General features: G+C 45.1%; 2 protein-coding genes across 2 annotated transcripts in view; one reads left to right on the forward strand and one right to left on the reverse strand.

Moving 5' to 3' along the window:
• Cutlet (chromosome transmission fidelity protein 18 homolog) overlaps positions 1-3,138 on the reverse strand; it is a 124,531-nt gene extending 121,393 nt beyond the window's left edge. Inside the window, exons 1-2 of the mRNA XM_077674142.1 lie at positions 2,814-3,138; positions 2,537-2,689 (exon numbers count right to left, since the gene is read on the reverse strand). Of these exons, the coding sequence (XP_077530268.1) occupies positions 2,537-2,689; positions 2,814-2,889 (229 nt within the window). The 5' untranslated portion in view covers positions 2,890-3,138. The remainder of the gene's footprint in view (positions 1-2,536; positions 2,690-2,813) is intronic.
• A 157-nt stretch (positions 3,139-3,295) lies between these two features.
• On the forward strand, positions 3,296-18,694 carry LOC144142559 (polyisoprenoid diphosphate/phosphate phosphohydrolase PLPP6-like). The gene is made up of 3 exons (XM_077674154.1): positions 3,296-3,455; positions 9,090-9,338; positions 15,849-18,694. Exons 2-3 carry the CDS (start codon positions 9,104-9,106, stop codon positions 16,259-16,261), a joined length of 648 nt encoding a protein of 215 aa, XP_077530280.1. The 5' UTR covers positions 3,296-3,455; positions 9,090-9,103; the 3' UTR covers positions 16,262-18,694.
• The last annotated feature ends 100 nt before the right edge of the window (positions 18,695-18,794 follow it).

The following is an 18,794-nucleotide window of genomic DNA, read 5'->3' on the forward strand; positions in this document are numbered from 1 at the left end:
CCGCTCTGTCGAAGAACGCTGAGGACTCCGTACCGCTTCCGAGCACGAGCGAAGCCGGCGCTGCCGTGGCCCTGCTAGGCGATACTGCAGTGCCATTGAGGGCAGTGGTTTTGTGCGTGTCAACTGTTTAGATGCCGTGGAGCAAGCAATCACCAGCAACACGTTGTGCTCCAAGAAGCAGGCTACACTCACGCAGTTCTTTTGCCCCAATATATGATTGTTTTCTTTATGAGAAAGTGTCGTATCAATAGTGAACTGCAGGGTGGTAAGAGCTCAGCGTTAGCTCGTGACTCCGTCGGCAAGATTGCTCTCATGTAGGTTTTTTTTGCTTCACTTTCTATATCGAATTTTTGCTATATCGAACTATTTTACAATCCTCGAGCTGTTCGATATAAGCAGGCTTTACTGTAGCCCGTCAGCCTAGAAAAATGGTGATTATAACAAGACATTGCTGCACACACAACAAAAAAAACTAAATATTTTAGCTGCCCACACAAGGTAAACTATAGTTCTCACCTCTCCTCAAAACATATTTTACTTAGTTGTCATCCGAGGTGGTTCAGTGGCTAAGGTGTTGTACTGCTGAGCACGAGAACGCGGGTTCGATTCTCGGCCGCAGTGGCCGCTTTTCTGATGGAGGCGAAAAGCAAAAACGCCCATGCGTATGAGCTTTCAGTGCACGTTAAAGATCCCCACGTGGTCAAAATTAATCCGGAGCCCTCCACTATGGCGCACCTCATCACCTGCATTGCGTCGGCACATCAAACCCTACAATCAATCACTTTGTGCTCATCTGACTTCGATGCCCTATGCATATCTCCCCATACTACTTTGTGTGTTGTTTTACTATAAGCACCCTAAAATTAAACGGTCCACCCCTTTTGGTTTGTAGGGTGCTGAATTTTACGCAGAATGCCACATTCACAAATCTGAGTCCCAGAACTATTATGCCTAGCAAATTCCTCAAACTATTTCATATTTCTTTATGATCCCCTAGTGCTCTTTGTTTCACTATGGCCGATTTCATTTTTTTTTTTAATTTTAGGCTGTTTTTCATGAAAGGGTTATGAACACAAAATACAACCCCATATAATTTCAGAAAATACCAGCTTTTAGTAGCCCATTCTTTTCTCATTTGCTTTGATGTTAGCTGCAGGAGGCAGTTCGGAAAAATCTGTTAAATTTCCTTGGTATAATACTATAGTGTTCGCCGCTGTGAAAGCGAGGTAGCCGAACACTCCTCTTCGAGTGCACCCGTAGAGATATGATAAGCAGGGTGTGGACAGAAATATTACTCAGGTTTTGAGCTCGGTGCACCTAGGGAGGGCCACCTGAAATGTCCGCTTTACACCTCAGATTAGGCAATATCATAACTGCCCACGGGAAGCTCCTGTAGTCTAATATATGTAGGCCTTGCTCTTTGGAGTCACCAAAGGAAAGCACAGCTTAAAGGGGCGACAAAGGCAAAATACAGGTTGGGATCATTAAAGAAAACCGCTCAGTACCTATAACGATAATACAAGTTTTATCACAAACTTCCAGCAGATGTGTTAAATATTAAGGAAAACAGGTGGTGCACTGCTGACCCACTAGTCCTTACTCACCGGGCCTTGATGGCTTCACAGAATCTTCTTTGTATGCTTGGCAGCCGCCGACCAAAGCCACCACCGAAAAACTGACTACGCGATTTAACTGGGGCCTCTAGTTCCATTTGCTCGTATCGCTTCAATGCTTATGCGTAGTTAATGCACTGATGCAGTCAAGACCAGCGTAATGCTCCTCCCTTTTGTGACGTGCCTGCTGTGTATGGTATGCGTAGTTAATGCACTGATGCAGTCAAGACCAGCGTAATGCTCCTCCCTTTTGTGATGTGCCTGCTGTGTATGGTGTTTAGTTCAACAAAGGGGTGGAGGCACAGGAAAAAATTATAACTGGCACCCATTCATTCTGGGCTGGCGTTATCGCAATCTGCAGTACTCGGAACCGCTATCGAAACACAGAACAAAAGGGAGGAGCTATGCGCCGGTCTTGACTTCTAGCATGCGTAATCGTGAGAGCGGCAATTAAACTTCGCAGTTCGATATCTCAGAGTACAGATGCGCTAGAAGAATTCTGCCAAATGAAACTGTAGAAAGACGATTGCATCTAACTTTCCAATACAAACATACGTGGTTACTGTAGCCACTAAAAAGATAATTAATTAATTTTAGTTAATTAATCCACCCACATCCGTAATTACCTCCTAATTAAGTGTCCCCCTGGGCGTATAACCTCACTGCAGAGGTGGCCTTCGCGTAAATCTAAGCGCCTATTTTTCAAAAAAACTGTCGACTTAGCTTTGATCACCCTGTATATCTAGAAAGTATTTTCTTTTTCCTATTTTTTCACCGTCATTATAACGCGATGCCCCACTTTTTCTTTCACTCCCTCGCAATTTTATGAATGAATAGAGCTCTATCAGAGCAACAGGAAGGCCGGGAGCTCAGTATATACATTGCAAAAGCAGTCATTTACTAACGCACACAAATACACTAACCTAACGAAGGAGTGGCCCCGGCTAGCGACGAGCAACTGCCAGTTGCCTCTTCCAGCGTCCGTTTTGCAGTCGATGCCGAGGACCGCGGCGTGTCGTTATCCGAGACGTCATTCCTGCCACACAGCACACGATTTGACGGCAGCGATGGTTCATCTGCATAATTAGGACGAAAACAGACCGTCACGGGTCAAATAAGATAGGGTCCAATAAGATATGAATCGGCACGTATAAGCGCAATGTTTAACACCTCAACAAATCGCTGCCAGCGGTAACTCACTGCTGTGAAGCTCATCGGCGAGCGCCAACTCGTCTGCGTAAAGGTCGTCGTACTCGTCGTAGTCGTCGTAGTCCATCGTGCGGCTCGCTGGTCGAGATTAGATGTAGGCTCACTTGGCGGCTCAAGAATGTTATGAAATCATAACGGAGCTAGAAAAAACGGAATAAGACGGGAATAGGAAAAATCCGCGCTTATAAAGACAAATATACTCAAGTTTATGGCACTCGAAACGACAGCGGACATAAAGTTGTAACTTGCGGAGAACAGCGATCACTGTTGACGGTGACCGCCATTCATGCCGCACGAAAAAGCGCGCGCTTACCCACAAAACAGCTCGTGAAGCATTCGTTAAATAAGTAGGTCTCCTTGTATAACCTTCCCTGCATTGCTTAAAATATATTATTGTGTCAGTTAATCAATGTAGTACAAAAAATTTGTCCCATTCAAAAAATTGTTTGATCTACATACCACTAAAAATAACAAAATGGCATAAAATGGAGTGAAATATTGACTGGTCTGGCAACGTAAATGGAAGTTATTTTTGTGTTGTGCTGTTCGTTTTTTTTCAATATTTCTTCGTCTCTTTCTCCTGTGTTTTTCTGGAAGAAAATTTTGAGGAACTTTGCCGGAGTTTCAAAAAAAGTACGTTCCCTTCATCATATGCACGTTTCGCTCTACGTTTGTTCTTGTGTCGTGGACATTCTAAGAAAACGGGTGTTTCACCCGAGGGACGGGAACTCGCTTTGCGAGGAGAGGTCATGCGTGCTGGCAAAACGTGCGCTCGTAAAGGCGGCTGGAAGAATCGTACTTTTTCATGAGTGCACATTTTGTGTAATAACCGCATTCTCTCTCCTATCTCGCTAATTTCTGAAAATTTTAAATTCAGTTAGTCCCGAAAATTCGTTAACCCTACTCATCACGCTTTTGCAGGCCCGGAGTTTCATCGCTTCCAATGGGAACTTTACGAGCCTATGCCGGATTGATTAATTGACTATACATTATTTAATCATCGTGCATAGGTTGTCAAAAATCAAAATAGACGATTACTGACTCGTGCAAAAGTGTAACCACTACCGGCGTTGTAGATAGGGTTGCCGGGTTGCCACCTTTCCCCGGGAAAAAAAAAAAAAAAAACAAACAAAAAACGACTCTGGGGTGGGGGTGGGGGGGGGGGGGGGCGTGGTATATAAAATGTTTAATGTGTGTTGGAAAAAAGACGTCATGCTTTTGACATGCAGTGCCATTTGTTGTAGCGTTTTCTTAAGCGAAATCAACATAACGTTTGTACTGGAAGTGATTGAGAGCTTGGTTATTGCTCTGTATGTGCTTCACTGAAAAGTAGCCGCGGCGGCAGCATTTCGTTGTTTTGTTCCTCCCATAGGTCCCCCTACATCTCAGGCAGAGCGTTCGCCCGCGTATTTTCTCTGCTCGCCTGTCCTTGCGCAACTTGTCGACACATAACTGACGCTTATAAAACGCCAAAACGGACATTGTGCTGGGCTGTTGCCTCCGCCTGTCATGTTTGTTTTGGCTGCATTGACCTTGCATTCTAATTAAAGTTTAGTTAGGACCATTAAATGCACAAATATACGCCGAACCTCGGGCTCTGGAAGAGTGAAGGAGGGTGGGTTGCGCCAAATGATTCCTTCCCATAATTTGGGATGTCTGCTGTCATGCCTGAACGCGCTTGCAAGTGCATTTCTAGTGCCACATAGAGGGCACTATTTCTCTTCCCCAACGAAACAAATATTAGCCTCAATCGTTACAGTATGTTCGAAGCAGAGTTACTCAATATAGACAGTTGCGAAACGCCGCTTCAGAATCCGGGCGGCGCTAGCCCCCCCACTCCGTGGAAGCTGAGGGGCGAGTCGACGCGCGCGGCACCTAGGAGTTAAAAACGGAACTTCGCTAAACTATTAATATTCAAAATTCTTTTGTAAAATAAAGATTTATTTTTAAATTAAAACACAATAATTACGTAAAATTTACTTGTGTTTCTGCGGCTTTTCTTTTTATGACTTACGGCAGCAGCCGCAAGCACTTGAGTACTGCTTCAACGTCCTGCCGACAGACGACAGGCTAGTCAACTTGCCCCGTGCTTGCCCCGGCGCAGGGGGGCAACCGAAGACCGGCTTTCGATACATGGGGCCTATGGGGAGTTTCGCAACTGTCTATATCCAGTAACTCTGACAACCAGAGTTACTCAATATAGACAGTTGCGAAACTCCGCTTCAGAATCCGGGCGGCGCTAGCCCCCCCACTCCGTGGAAGCTGAGGGGCGAGTCGACGCGCGCGGCACCTAGGAGTTAAAAACGGAACTTCGCTAAACTATTAATATTCAAAATTCTTTTGTAAAATAAAGATTTATTTTTAAATTAAAACACAATAATTACGTAAAATTTACTTGTGTTTCTGCGGCTTTTCTTTTTATGACTTACGGCAGCAGCCGCAAGCACTTGAGTACTGCTTCAACGTCCTGCCGACAGACGACAGGCTAGTCAACTTGCCCCGTGCTTGCCCCGGCGCAGGGGGGCAACCGAAGACCGGCTTTCGATACATGGGGCCTATGGGGAGTTTCGCAACTGTCTATATCCAGTAACTCTGGTTCGAAGTGGATAAAAATGTTAAAATATATGAGTTTTGAATGTATGTATAAATCTTTATTGAGAAAAGGGGTGGCCAGTGGCCAAAGGAGGTGTTTGAATAAAAATGCAGTTGGAAAAACAGGTTGACTATGTAAAAAATTATTCAGACGTCCAAAGAACACACAGCCTGGTTTCTAAAGCCACAAAATGCAAAAATAGTGAAAGGTTGACGCGCATGAACCCCGAGTAGCAGAAAAATGGCAACAGGTGCCCGTAAGCTTTTGAAATATCAGCTATTGTCTTTAGCACCCCTACCCTCAAGACGCTTCCAAAGCTTCTGCCGAACCTGCCATTACCATTCATACTTTAGTGTCTTTTGTCACTCACAGTATTTTCCTTTTTTTTTAACTTTAACTGCAAATGCCGTGTACACACAATACATTAATATGTACAGGTCCGCGCAGAAGTAAACGGAGCACGGGAGCGGTGGCCGAACTGCATCGCTGCGCCGCGTATGGGCGCCGACGGGGACCATGGAGTGCGTTCGCACTGCCCCCGCCGCCCTTTCTGATATGTTTAATCGCCGCTATGCTGGCTTGTCATGCTCGGCGAGACGGTCTTCAAAAGGCAGCGCTGGGCTTTAGAGGGGCGCTGGTTGCATTGGCGCTCGCAGGCATCAGCGGCCACCGAATCCGCTGCTCATGAGCTGGACGAAGCTGCGCGCGCCCGAAAACGTGCCTTGTTATATACTGCCTTGTTATATACGTGCCTTGTTTTATACTGCCCTGTAAAGGGCGGTATAAAATTGTAGGCCGCTGTGGTTTGGCATAGCATGTCATTGCGATATAATTAATTGTAAGCCAGCCACAAAATTTTCGCGTACAATATAGAAAGCACATCCACAGACATTTCCGTTGTTCGAAAAAAAAAAAAAAATCTCGCTTACGAGATTTCTTCTTTAATGTTGGGTTTGTCCCACGTTATTGCGGCCGGTCAGTCCGGGTCTGTTCTAAAGGAAGGGAAATAAAAAATGTCCATGCGGTGGAAATTCTGTATTAGAGAAAACCATAAAGAATAGGTACAATCGTTGCCTGCTATTATAGTGGGGCTCATAGGGCGCATATTTTGTTGTCGCATTAACTCTTTCACTCCCGTTGACGAGAATAGCCGTCATAACATTTTGTACCAAATTAACCGATTAAGAGTATGGTGGTCATCGGTCATGACGACTATACACGTCACCGGTCATTTTGAGGCCTTAACGGCGCTTTTTTGCAGAACATTGAGGTCATGCAGTGAAGCCATCTTTCAATTCAATGCGGAGTTTAATTTAAATCTGCAACACTTTCTAAACTAATATGAGGTGCTCGTTAAAAATAACGTCGGTTTTAATGCGGCAACAAAATATGCGCCCTATGAGGCCCGCTGTAATAGCAGGCAACGATTGTAGCTATTCTTTATTGTTTTGTCTAATACAGAATTTCCACCGCATGGACGTTTTTTTCCCTTTCTTCAGAACAGACCTGGGTAACCTGGGGCGGTATTCTTGTAACTGTCCCTTTTGAAAACGTCCCTTTTGCGCCCCTTCCTCGTGACGTACGTCCGGTTAAGCAATGAGCGCTGGCAGTAGGTTTGCCGCGCTTGCGTTACGTCACTTCCGGTTCTTTGCTTTTAGCCAATCAGGGCTTCTCAAAAGGGACATTTTTGAAAGGGACGCAAAGGGACAAAACTCGAGAATACCGCCCCTGGACTGACCGGCAGCAATAACTTGGGACAAACCCAACATTAAAGAAGGAATCTCGTATGCGAGATTTTTTTTTTTCGAACAACGGAAATGCCTGTGATTGTGCTTTCTATGTTGCACGTGGCAATTTCGTTGCCGGCTTACAATTAATTATATCGCAATGACATGCTATGCCAAACCGCAGTGGCCTACAATTTTATACCGCCCTTTACAGCGCGCAACAAAGCACGTTTGCAGGCGCGCGCAGCTTCGTCCAGCTCATGAGCAGCGGATTCGGTGGCCGCTGATGCCTGCGAGTGCCAATGCAACCAGCGCCCCTCTATAGCCCAGCGCTGCCTTTTGAAGACTGTCTCGCCGAGCATGACACGCCAGCAGAGCGGCGATTAAACATATCAGATAGGGCGGCGGGGGAAGTGCGAACACACTCTTTGACCGACGCTCCATGGTTCCCGTCGGCGCCCAGTACGCGGCGCAGCGATGCAGTTCGGCCACCGCTCCCGTGCTCCGTTTACTTCTGCGCGGACCTGTACACACAGGACTAAATTATATACATTATATATATATATATATATATATATATATATATATATATATATATATATATATATATATATATATATATATATATATATATATATATATATATATATATATATATATAAGGTTAGTAGAGACAGAGACAAACGAGAAAGACTTAGAAAAATAAAAATAAGTTTACTGACGTTTCAGGGAGAGGAGTCTGAAGAAAGGGAGTCCTCTCCCTGAAACGTCAGTAAACTTATTTTTATTTTCTAAGTCTTTCTCGTTTGTCTCTGTCTCTACTAACCTTATTTTTTTCGCACTCTGTGTGAGTTTTTATCTTTTCAGTCTATATATATATATATATATATATATATATATATATATATATATATATACTATGCTCAGGGACCTCGCTTTAAATTGCTTTGCGGGCTTTCTTGAGCCTGAAACAAGGTTGCAGTCTTCAATGAGCGCTTCAGCAGTTTTTTATTAGCTGCTTGTCAAATGCATGCGAGTGTTTTGTGTCTCAGTATTGCTACTCTTTCCAGTAGGCAATCCTGGCGACTTATTAAAAGAAGCTCTTCTAATAATTTACATTTTTTCGGGATGAAGACATTGTCACTTGCATGCAGAAGTCATAAATACATATAACTAATTCACTACTCAAGATAAGGCCAAGCCGCATTCACCCAAGATCAGATTCAGATTACGGGGTTTAAAGCGCCGAATTCTACACCCAGCTTTGAGTGTTATGAATGGTTAACAAGAATTGGGGATTTTCTAGAAAATCTGTTACGAAAAATGTTTTGGACTGAAATTGCTTGTGTCAATGCAAAACGTGCATCTCCACAGACATCAAGGGAGCGTTTTACCTAGTGGGGACATGGGGGGGGTCAGTTTTGAAAAAGGTCACCCTTGAGTGGGTGACCTTTTGCCACTTATTGATGGTAACAGCTCAAGAGGTGCTGGGATGAAGCCGGGCTGTGCCTCACCAGCTCTTCATTGCGATAAAAAAGGAAACTCTTTTGTAGCCATTTTGTATGACACATGGAAGTTTATTTTTAAGCCTTTTCCTATTGCATGCCTGGCAGTTCGTGTGCCTCCTGTAAGACAAGTGTTGTGTGGCCAAGTCATAGGGACAATCACCTGCCACTTTAAAGTGTTCTAAGGCTTAAGTGTTTATACAGGACCATTCCTTGTGACAGAATATAAACACTCACATGGCAAAAAATGGTAGCACAGGACGTGAGATCTCTAGTAAGGGTGACAAACAGGCGGCTTCAACCCTAGGTTTTGACTGTCGTAGCACCTTCTAGATATATCTTCACTTTGTGGCAGGTTGAAAGTGCGGTCATCCATAACAAAACTGTGGAGGGGTCATTGGCCACTGCAAAGGCCAATCAACAGTCTTTGTGACCCGTGCAGGCAGGTGTGGAGCCATGTCCGGGTGGAAGCGGCACCCTGTGCTGGTGCGGCTGCAAGCGGCCGACGAGCGGCTCTCCAGCAGCCTGTTCCTGGCGTCCCGGCCAGAGTCTCCCCTGGGCCAGTACCGGCCCGTGATGCAGATGCTGGAGTACTCGGCGCACGGCATCCCTTGGCTCATGGGCACCTGCCTGATGATCTGGTTTGTCACGGGCCGAGACCTCGAGGCCTTCTACGTCAACCTGCTGCTGGGTGAGCAGTCTCACCCCGTTCCCTCTCCTCGGCTGCTCGCGCTCTGCTCTAGAATGAAATTTTTTTGCCAAAGTAAAAATTTACCTGTTGCAGGGAGCTTGGGGGTAATTCCTAACCAGTACCGAAACTTTTGCCGTAGCAAATCATTCGGCCATTACACAATTTTTTTCAGTCGCAGTGGCAGACTTGTAAAAACTTCCTCCAGAGGGATAATCTGACACAGACAAAGATGCAAAAAAATACTAGTATGCATGAAGACACCTTGTTAATGCTGCTGAATAATGTATTGAGGGTAAAATGCAAACTTTTGCAAGACATCAATAAAAGTACAACTTATTCCTGGTTAGCAACTCTCAGCACAGCACCTGCTCTTTACTCCCTGAATAAAAGCAAATATAAAGCCAAACAATGAAGGACCTTAAGTGTAAGTAAGCAAAGTTCATCATTGGGTTCTTTGATTGCAGCACGGGTTACTTTGAGCAATCTTGCTGACGGTGAGTGGCAATGCCGTGTACTCCGAGTCCCCAGACCTAAGTTGTGACCAACTGTGGTGAGAAGGTGTAAGGTGAAGACCACAAGCTTTAAAGCGGGGGGCTGTCGGCACTTTGGTCAAGTGCCGGCTCATGTTCTCCCTGTTTGTTCGGCAGGCAGGGAGCTCTCAGTCTCCGCTTAGTGCGATGGTTAAGCTCAATGGGCCATTACATACACCTTCTTCTTCTATACAGGGGTGGAAGGGCTGCGCCAATCCGCTTTTCCTGCGCCATCTTGCTCCAAAATGGATGGTTGCACCAAGACATTGTTTTGCCACAAAACGTGGTCCAATAATGAGGTGTTCACTGCCAGTCGCTTTGTGCAGAGAACAGTAGAGACTCGTTAATTGAGCTGTCACCCGCAACATGGCATGCTCAGGCATGCCCTAAGACATAGAGCCCGAAGGACTCTCACTCTATGTCAGTTGGCGCATTTTCCTGCTCTCTCTGGTCACGGGGGCTTGACAGGGCCAGGCCAAAAAAGCCAGCGAGTACCGACACTAAAGCGCTACAGGGCAGTGGTTGTCCGGCCATTTTAGGCTAATGCAACTGGCATTGTCATACAGGCGAGGTCGGAGTTTGCCCTGAGATGCAGCTTCATTGCACTGCTTGCCGCCCAGTGATGCATGCGTTGCCACCAGCCGTCATTGCAATCTTTCCGCTTTTTGGCAGAAGAAAAAATAAAAGTATTACGGTTCAGTCAAAGCCACGCCATACAGTTCTTATTGCAAGTGCACTTGCCATTCCATAGGTTTGGTGCCACTATGCGGGGTCGAACGGGATGACATAAAATACGCCGCACTAGCACAAGCTAGAGGAGTGCTTCTGAGAATGTAGTAGCTATCGGCGAGTAATCAGCTCAGTAGATGTGGCTTGCAGTGCAGCAGTGCTTTTTCTTTTTGCTGCATCCTCTCTCCCTTCCCCCTCCCCTCTGTAAGAAAGCTGTTTACACTAAAGTAAAGTGGTAAAACACTGGTACATTCATTATCTGAGTATACATTACGTAGTCGCACTGTTTGTTTCTTTTTCAAAGATAGAAGCCTGCATTACGTGGTCACTGGTGTGTGTATAATACACATATAGTTTGGTCTGTACCAAAATCTGTTTACCAAAGTAAACATTGGCCCATTGTAGAGACTTTAGTGGTATAATTTCTGATCAGTACTAATAATTTCATCATACCAAATCACTTGGCCTACATCATTTGGTTATACGCCCGTGTGTCGAGATTTTGGCGCACGTTAAAGATCCCCAGATGGTCAAAATTAATAGGGAGCCCTCTACTACGGTGCACCTCATAGCCCATGTGTAGCTTCGGCGGGTTAAACCCCATAACCTCTCAAAATTCTCATTTGGTTTATGTGCAGGGGTGGGTTATATGTGCAGAAATGAAGTACTGTTTCATTGCTGTCTCCTGTTCTGGTGGCAATGGAGCATCGCTGCTGTGTGTCAGTTGACCACCCGGCGGCAAAATAAGCCCGGGCACGCAAGCGTGTGGCAAAATGCATTGCCGCGCCATCTGATGTTGCACTTCTGGTGTCGAGACACCGATGTGCGCATGCGTGCCCTACCCCTGTATACTATTTGGGTGGAATACCGTACTTACCCGATTCTAACGCGCCCCCGATTCAAACGCGCACCCGATTTTTCTGGCAAAAAAAAAAACGAAAAAACTTGCACCTCCGATTGTAATGCCCACGGAAATTTTTGAACCAGACAAATGAATGTGAGAGAAACAGGCGATTTATTTCCCAAAGTAATCTCACTCCTCGTCCTTCTCTGCTGACTACCACATCTCATCCTCGGTGCTGTCAAGCGCATTCGCGATGCCACACTTCTGAACGAATGTTCAACCATGGTCAATGGGATTGTGGCCCACGCCTCGCACGGCCATCCCGCGAGCTTCTCCAGAGGTGCACGCTTCAGCGGACCGCTCGTTTTAAACACGTGAGAGCCGCTGCTGCCATTGCTATTATCAAGTGCGCAAGTGGAACGATTTGACGATTTGTGAGAATGCCGATAGAAAAGCCTAGGCACCTATGCTTCCTGCGTCCGAAAAATCGTTGTTAAAAGGTTTGGCGCCGTCTTGAGATGGCGATGGGTGGGACGAAATTTCCGCTGTTTCGGCAGTTTCGGTTTCGTATCCGATTCTAACGCGCCTGCGACTTTTCGGGCTATTCTTCCGGAAAAAAAGTTATCGTTAGAATCGGGTAAGTACGGTAAGTGCAGACAATACGGGATGCAAAGAAGTGCACACAAGGCAGGCGCTGGTCTAACAACTGACTTTTTATTGGAATGAAAGGAATTATAAAGGCAAAAGGAACCATACCGCCAAACAACAACAAAAAAAAAAAACAAAGGCACAAAAACCACTGCGCAGAAAGGTACTAAAAAGTGACATAAAAAAAAGTGAACTAATACAGGCACCAAAAACAAAGTATGAGGCCCTCAGACATGCAATCTCTTTAGAATGTAGCAACACGCTCGCCTGACTTACGCACGTGTCTTCCCTGTCTGCAATGTGAAAAGGTTCAACAACTTCACGTGTAATCTGCCGACCATGTTTAAACAAAATGATAGTGCCATGTAAATTCGGTGAGCAACCACATTTAATACAATGTGAAGACAAGTGAGAGGAGGCTGTATCTTTCCGTGATAACTGGTGCTCCCGTAAACGCACATTCAGGCACCAGCCCATTTGGCCCACATACATTCGCCCACACGACAGGGGAATACTGTAAGCAACACCTGTTGCACACGCAACATAGCGGTTTTTATGTTTGACACCGCAGCTTACGACTTGTTTATCAGGACTGCGTGTAGTCCTACTATCAACTTTTGCACAAACAGAGCGGAGCTTATTACGGGCCGTCATAGCAACCTGCACAGCATAATGCAACTTTTTTCCAACTTTTTTCGGCCTATGCGTAATGCCACGAATGAGGGAATGAAAGCAATTTTTTTTTTTTTTCTTTATCTTCAGCATCCAGATTCCTTACACCAGACTTAAACGATTTCACAAGTTTTTCACAGGTCCGTGATAACAGGGCTTCCGGGGAATCTGGCTAGCCTTAGCCTTCTTATTTGCCCTTTAAAACTATTTTCCATCAGATGAACACAAGACTTTGTGACAGCAGAACGCAAACATGATTAAGCTATACCATTCTTTACGAGCTTAGTATGACCTGATAAGAAATGCAACAATGGCTTCACAGACCGCGGGGCGTACATCCAACATGTGTGGCCACTCCCAAACTGAACAGACAAATCCAAATACTGAATACACCCTTCTTTCAAAGTTTTAACTGTGCAGAAGAGGCCAAGACCCCTTTCTTTAAAAACCCTTATACCTGTGACACACGGCAACGCTAGATCTCCTTTAGACTAAACCCCTTTTGCCACGTCAAAAGACATTTTGTGGAAAGGAGTGGCGCTCCTGACACACAGCAAATCCCGATCTCCTTTATGTAGTTACTGTAACTGACACACCACTAAAGTGGCGCTAGCAGTTCTGTGGAAAAAGCATGCACAATAACAAAAATAAAGTGCGGCTCATAGACCTTTTTTATTATTTTAAAGAGGAACCGTGCGTTTTATTGTTGTTTAGAAAAAATAAATGGGTGATTTCACATATTTGTATTAAACAGCAACAATAAAGTGCTTTTTTTAGCCTATGTTCCATGCCTAATCTGGCAACGGTGGGCAGATGTTTACAAAAATACGTTACGATTGGGCTTGTTTGGTGCAATTTATTTCATTGCAGGCTTAACAATTTATGAAAGTATTATGAAATCGCATTTGGTCTCACTAAGTTCTGAGAAGCTTATGATTTGCAAGTGCCTGCTTACGAGGCTGCGCCGCTAGCTACTCCTTTTCGTCCGGGAAAGGAGATAGGCGAACACCCCTTACGGGAAATGCCCGTTTCGGTGAAGGAGATTCTCCTTTGTCGTGTGTCACCGAGGCGAACGCCGTTTCGGTAGCAGTCTTTCTCGGCAAAGGCCTTTTAGGTGCCCGTGTGTCAGGGGTATTAGGATGTCTACCGTAGACCTGAGGCTAGAAGCTTTGCTGAAGATAACTAAGTAATCGCCAAGGAGCCAGTAATTATGCATTTCCAACTTGCCCAACTTGCAACGCTTCTGCCTGCCTTTTCGTTCGCTTCAAGCAGCAAAGCTGCTAGCATTGAGCACTTGGCATTAGGGGCACTTTTTTATGCTCAATATGTCTCGCTGGCACACACTTCGGCGGCGAATGGCGAGGGTAAAGCCTGCTTTGCTCTATCTACCTGGCTCTGATAAAGGACACATTGCCACGAGATTTGAATATCTTAGTTCTGAGGCCGATAGCGTTTGTTTTGCTGTCTAAACGCGCAACTTTTGGTCTGTGTCACTCAATTCAACACGTATTGCCACCTAGTACCATTTTTGTTCTTTTTTGTCAGTTCGATGTCAGAGATCATGTCAGAGACCATGCTGATCTCTGCTCACGTATTTTTTCGTCAGTACCTGCTTTAGTATTTGTGCAAGATGACTTTTCATCACACTTTATTCAAATAGTCAAATAGTCTATTTCTTGCCTCAATGCCTTTCCGTTTTGGTGTGCTCAATTTTAGTTACCAACCAACTGCATGTTTAGGCAAAAAATACAAAGAGGCAATGGGATATATGTGGCACAAGATTGTCACCGAGACGGGCAAGACATTATCTGTTGGATCGGGGCAGAGCGAGCAATGCACACTTCACCCTCGCAGTTTGCCTCCGAAGCGTGTGCAAGCGAGGCACGTTGGCAAAGAAAGTGACCCCTATGGCCAAACACTGAATGTGATCAGCTTTGCTGCTTGAAATTGAAGAAAAGAGCATAGTTGGATGCGCACGCGCTTGGGGATGTCTCAACACCAGATGTACAATGTCAGATGTCACGGCGAGGCATTTTGGCATGCACTCATGTGCCCTGGCTTATTTTGCTGCCAGGGGTAGCTCCATCAGCTTGGCTTGACTTGTTCTGTCTGTGGTGTGATGCATAATTGATGCATAATATACATGTGCCTGTGCTTAAGGTGTGCATACACTTCGTGATTTAGGACAGAAGTGTAGCAGAGTGTTTTAGGTATGTCTCGTGCAGATCACGGTTTTTATGGTCACTTTTGGGGGGGGGGGGGGAGCTGATGTATCAAATTGAATGCCATTGTAATTTTGCTGTCAAATTTAATTGATCGAAAGTGTGCTCAGTTTAGTATTTAATTTTGAGCAAAAATCAACAATTCGCTTATGTCTAGTCTTCTCTGTGTTGCTTGTATCAGCAGCAGGGTTGTAATAACACAAAAAAAATTTCATATTTTGTGAAGTTTACTGAGGTGTAGCTGTTCAAAGCCTTAGTTACCCATATTTTTTTTCTTAGGTATTGCTCTGTCAGCTGTGATGTTTTAATTGTGGGAACACCTCTCTGTTTCATTTGTCAAAAGTGTGGTCAGTTGAGCACTGAATGTTAATAAAAGCCATTTAACTTTTCTTTGTGTGTTTGCCAGAAATAAAAAATGCAAATAAGTGATAGGTGATCCTGGGAATCTGCTCCCAAAGGCTGAATCCTGCTTCCACCTATATCCATATCTTGTGGTATCATCGAAATTTTCCTCTCAAAATGGCCAGGCTCCAAAGGGGCCCTTGCTGAAACAATGTTCAAGCTGATATCCAGCTTTGTTATTGCAAATGTGGATTACGCCCTTTCCCCACTGTTTGTTTTAATTTAATTTTATCATGTCGATGCAGTGCCCTTTCCCTCACCTTTCGCCAATCTTCCCCCCCAACTCTGTAACACTTCCAGCACCTCTGCTTCTTTGTGTACCTTGTCCAAAACCTTGAAAAGCTCTGGGTTCAGTTTGTCTATTTGAGCAGGGCAAGGGTGTACTGTATGATTTGGAGACACTTCATAGCTTTCAGCTTTAAGTGCCCTACCATAGTGTTGCCACGCCTTTAACTTCTTGCAGCGATCGTGTTGGACCTAATTTTCGTCGCTTGCATCAAGGCGGCAGCTCGGCGAAGGCGCCCCCCTGTGAACCGTAACGACATGTTCTTCACCGTCTCCATTGACAATCACTCCTTCCCATCGGGTCACGCGTCCCGTGTTATCTTCCTTGCGTGCCTTATCCTCCACTACACAACCCTCAACATGGTGCTCAAGACGGCTGCCCTCGCGTGGAGCCTTTCGGTGGCGGCATCGCGAGTGCTTCTGGGAAGGCACTACGTCGGCGATGTCATTGGCGGTGCTGTGCTTGGACTGTGCGAGTACGTGGTCATCATGGCCATTTTTTGGATGAGCACAGACACTGCTCTCATCTTCGCATCGTACTTCACGACGTTTGACAGCCTGCACGGCGGCATCAAAGAAGTGGAGGTGTAAACTGTGAGTGAGTGACTTCTTAATCCAGGCCCCGTGTTACCGAATGCCTCTCCGTTTCAGCCTCTCTATAGCTGATTAATTTGGCCCCTTGTGTGTGCCTCATAGTTTTGGCCTGGTGTCTTACGTTTGTAGTGTATTTCCACCCTGTGCGTTAGTGGGACCCATTGAAACTACTAAAACTGCTGCAAAAAGTAACTAAAATTTAGGATTGGGCAGGTTCTAAAGCAACTTACTCAGTAACGCTCTTGATCTTTGAATTGTGCTGTGCTGGCCCAAGGCAGAGCAGCTTAAAAATGCGACTGGCGTGACGTACAAAGCGTGATCATCAAGAAATTTCGCCCTTCAAGATTGTTGCGGAGGATAGACTTGGAGCGCCGTCAGCTGGACACTGGGACATTTGAACTAGTAGATGCATACACTTGTGTATCATTCATACCACTGCCACTGTAGTGAATTCTCCTTTGTGACAATGTTCCACACCTTTACCGAGGAAACAAGATCTCATGCTGGAAACTTTTTTTTTTTTTTTGTTACCATCTCGTCCGAGTGTTCCCCATGAGTGCTGCAGGCATGCCAACACTATCTGTTAGCAAGTTTCCACGCGTAGCGATATCTGCCTTGATACATTTCTATTTTCTTCTGAACATGCTCGTGCTATCGTTAGCACTATAACGGTAGATGCAGACATGCATGGCAGGAGCTATTGAAATGGCTTTGTTGGGCGCTTGTGGCAACACCCTGCAGAAACTGGGAGCAGAAGCAAAGAGAGAACCCAACTCTCTTGCCTTGTTTTGTCCCACTGTCTCGCACACTGTGGTCAAGGTAACGCCTGCTCCCCTAATCTTTCGCGCCCTCTGGGCCTTGCTGCTGGCATTTGACCAGGCGGTCTTGGCCACTCAGCCACAAGTTCTCATTATCTCTGTCGAACATGGGTTCTCTTGTGCCAGCAAAACACCTCTGTTGCTAGAGTTCACCAGTTCCCTGACGTTTTCTTCAATGAGTTTTTTTTTTTTTTTTTTTTCTGTGGTGTTGCCTTTCTTTGTTTGGAAGAGTTCAGTAACCACGTTATTTATCAAGTGCCAACCCTTTGTCACATTGAAGGTCTGGTGATTGATACCTTTGCACTGACAAGTGCCTGTACAGTCGTATTTAGTGTATGTAGCCCAGTGTTTGGGTGTGTACAGTAAGCTGTATACGCTGAAGGTGCACTGAACTATTATTTCTTGTTGGAATGTGGGCAAGTGATAGCAGTTACCACAAGCTAGGCAAACTGTAACATTGTGTTGCAATGACCGTTTTGCAAGTTGATAACGCGCATGAATTTCTAAGTTGGCCACGGGTGTATAGCTGTAAACAAAGCTGTGAAGTCTGGTGATCTAACTAAACTGCAGTTTATATTTTATATATGTATGCATATACATACATGTACACACATACAGGGTGCTTTATTTTAATTAAGCCATCACAAAGCTTTACAGGCAAGGGGACGTTATTTGCAAGAGAGTGTGCAACTTCTTGGTAACTAATTACCACGAATTCAGATATTTCCCTTTTACTGGTTGGTTATAGGGCATTTTTATATTGAGAGACGAGGGCCAGGAACAGCGTTTATTGAGGCGCTCTAGCAGCAAGAACCCCAAAACACACAATGATGATCATGTCCGTAGATGAACAAACACTTCCGCATGGGCTGGGGCTCACAGCTCACAGTACCACACCGCCGGGAGTGGTAAAAAATGCTCACAGTATTGGGGAAATGGAAGCAATAACCAAAATTGCTTAAATTCCAAATCTGGTTTGTAGTTCAAATGTGCATCTCTAAAAACGGCTCTGAAATGCATTAGCGTTTTGGGCCATATTGCTATGCCGCTGCAGGACAAAGATGAGGTGACCCATTGTTGGTGGTGAAGAAATCTATTTACAAAGATATGTCACCAATGTACAAATTACCATTGCAGTTCCAGCCAGGCTGCGTGCTGCCCACTCCTTTTGTTGTCATTGTCAGTGATGGGTCAACATGAGGCTAAGTGACACTTAGCACTTCATTTCCTTCTTGTGACAATAGTGGGTACAGTTGGTTGTGAAATATGACGTGAGAGCTTTATTTGAGGGCCAACTTAGGGGGCACATTTCCCTAACACAAGCCAGATTTAGAATTTTTCTGAAGTGGAGTAGTTTTCATTATTACTTGCCTGTGTTCAAGAAAAAGGGAGGCAAAGCTATATCCATATCCAAATCCTATGCATACCCAAAGCAAAGCTATAAACCATATCCAAAGCCTATGCACTAGAATAGGTAGTTCTTTAAAAGCCATTTGGAGGGAATATGCAACAGTGCTACATTTAGTCAACATTGCAGCACATTCCTTTAACCACAAACAAGAACAAAGGGACACGCAACCTGTGCAAGCATTTCTCGAGCTCTCATAAATTGCTGCTTCTCATTCCTCGCCTTTGGAGGCATGAAGTTCTGAGTTGTGACTACCAGTGCATCACTGCTTACCATGGTATCACCCAAGGGAAACTGTTTCTAT

Source organism: Haemaphysalis longicornis, unplaced genomic scaffold, assembly GCF_048455015.1.
Source record: "Haemaphysalis longicornis isolate Haplotype H1 unplaced genomic scaffold, Haemaphysalis longicornis Haplotype H1 scaffold_1, whole genome shotgun sequence".
Classification (NCBI taxonomy): domain Eukaryota; kingdom Metazoa; phylum Arthropoda; class Arachnida; order Ixodida; family Ixodidae; genus Haemaphysalis; species Haemaphysalis longicornis.

Bases quoted from the DNA above. Each gene is read 5' to 3' on its own strand.
- LOC144142559 (XM_077674154.1), top strand. From the start codon at position 9,104: ATGTCCGGGTGGAAGCGGCACCCTGTGCTGGTGCGGCTGCAAGCGGCC. The intron at 9,339-15,848 runs GTGAGCAGTCTC...AACTTCTTGCAG, and splicing joins CTACGTCAACCTGCTGCTGG to CGATCGTGTTGGACCTAATT.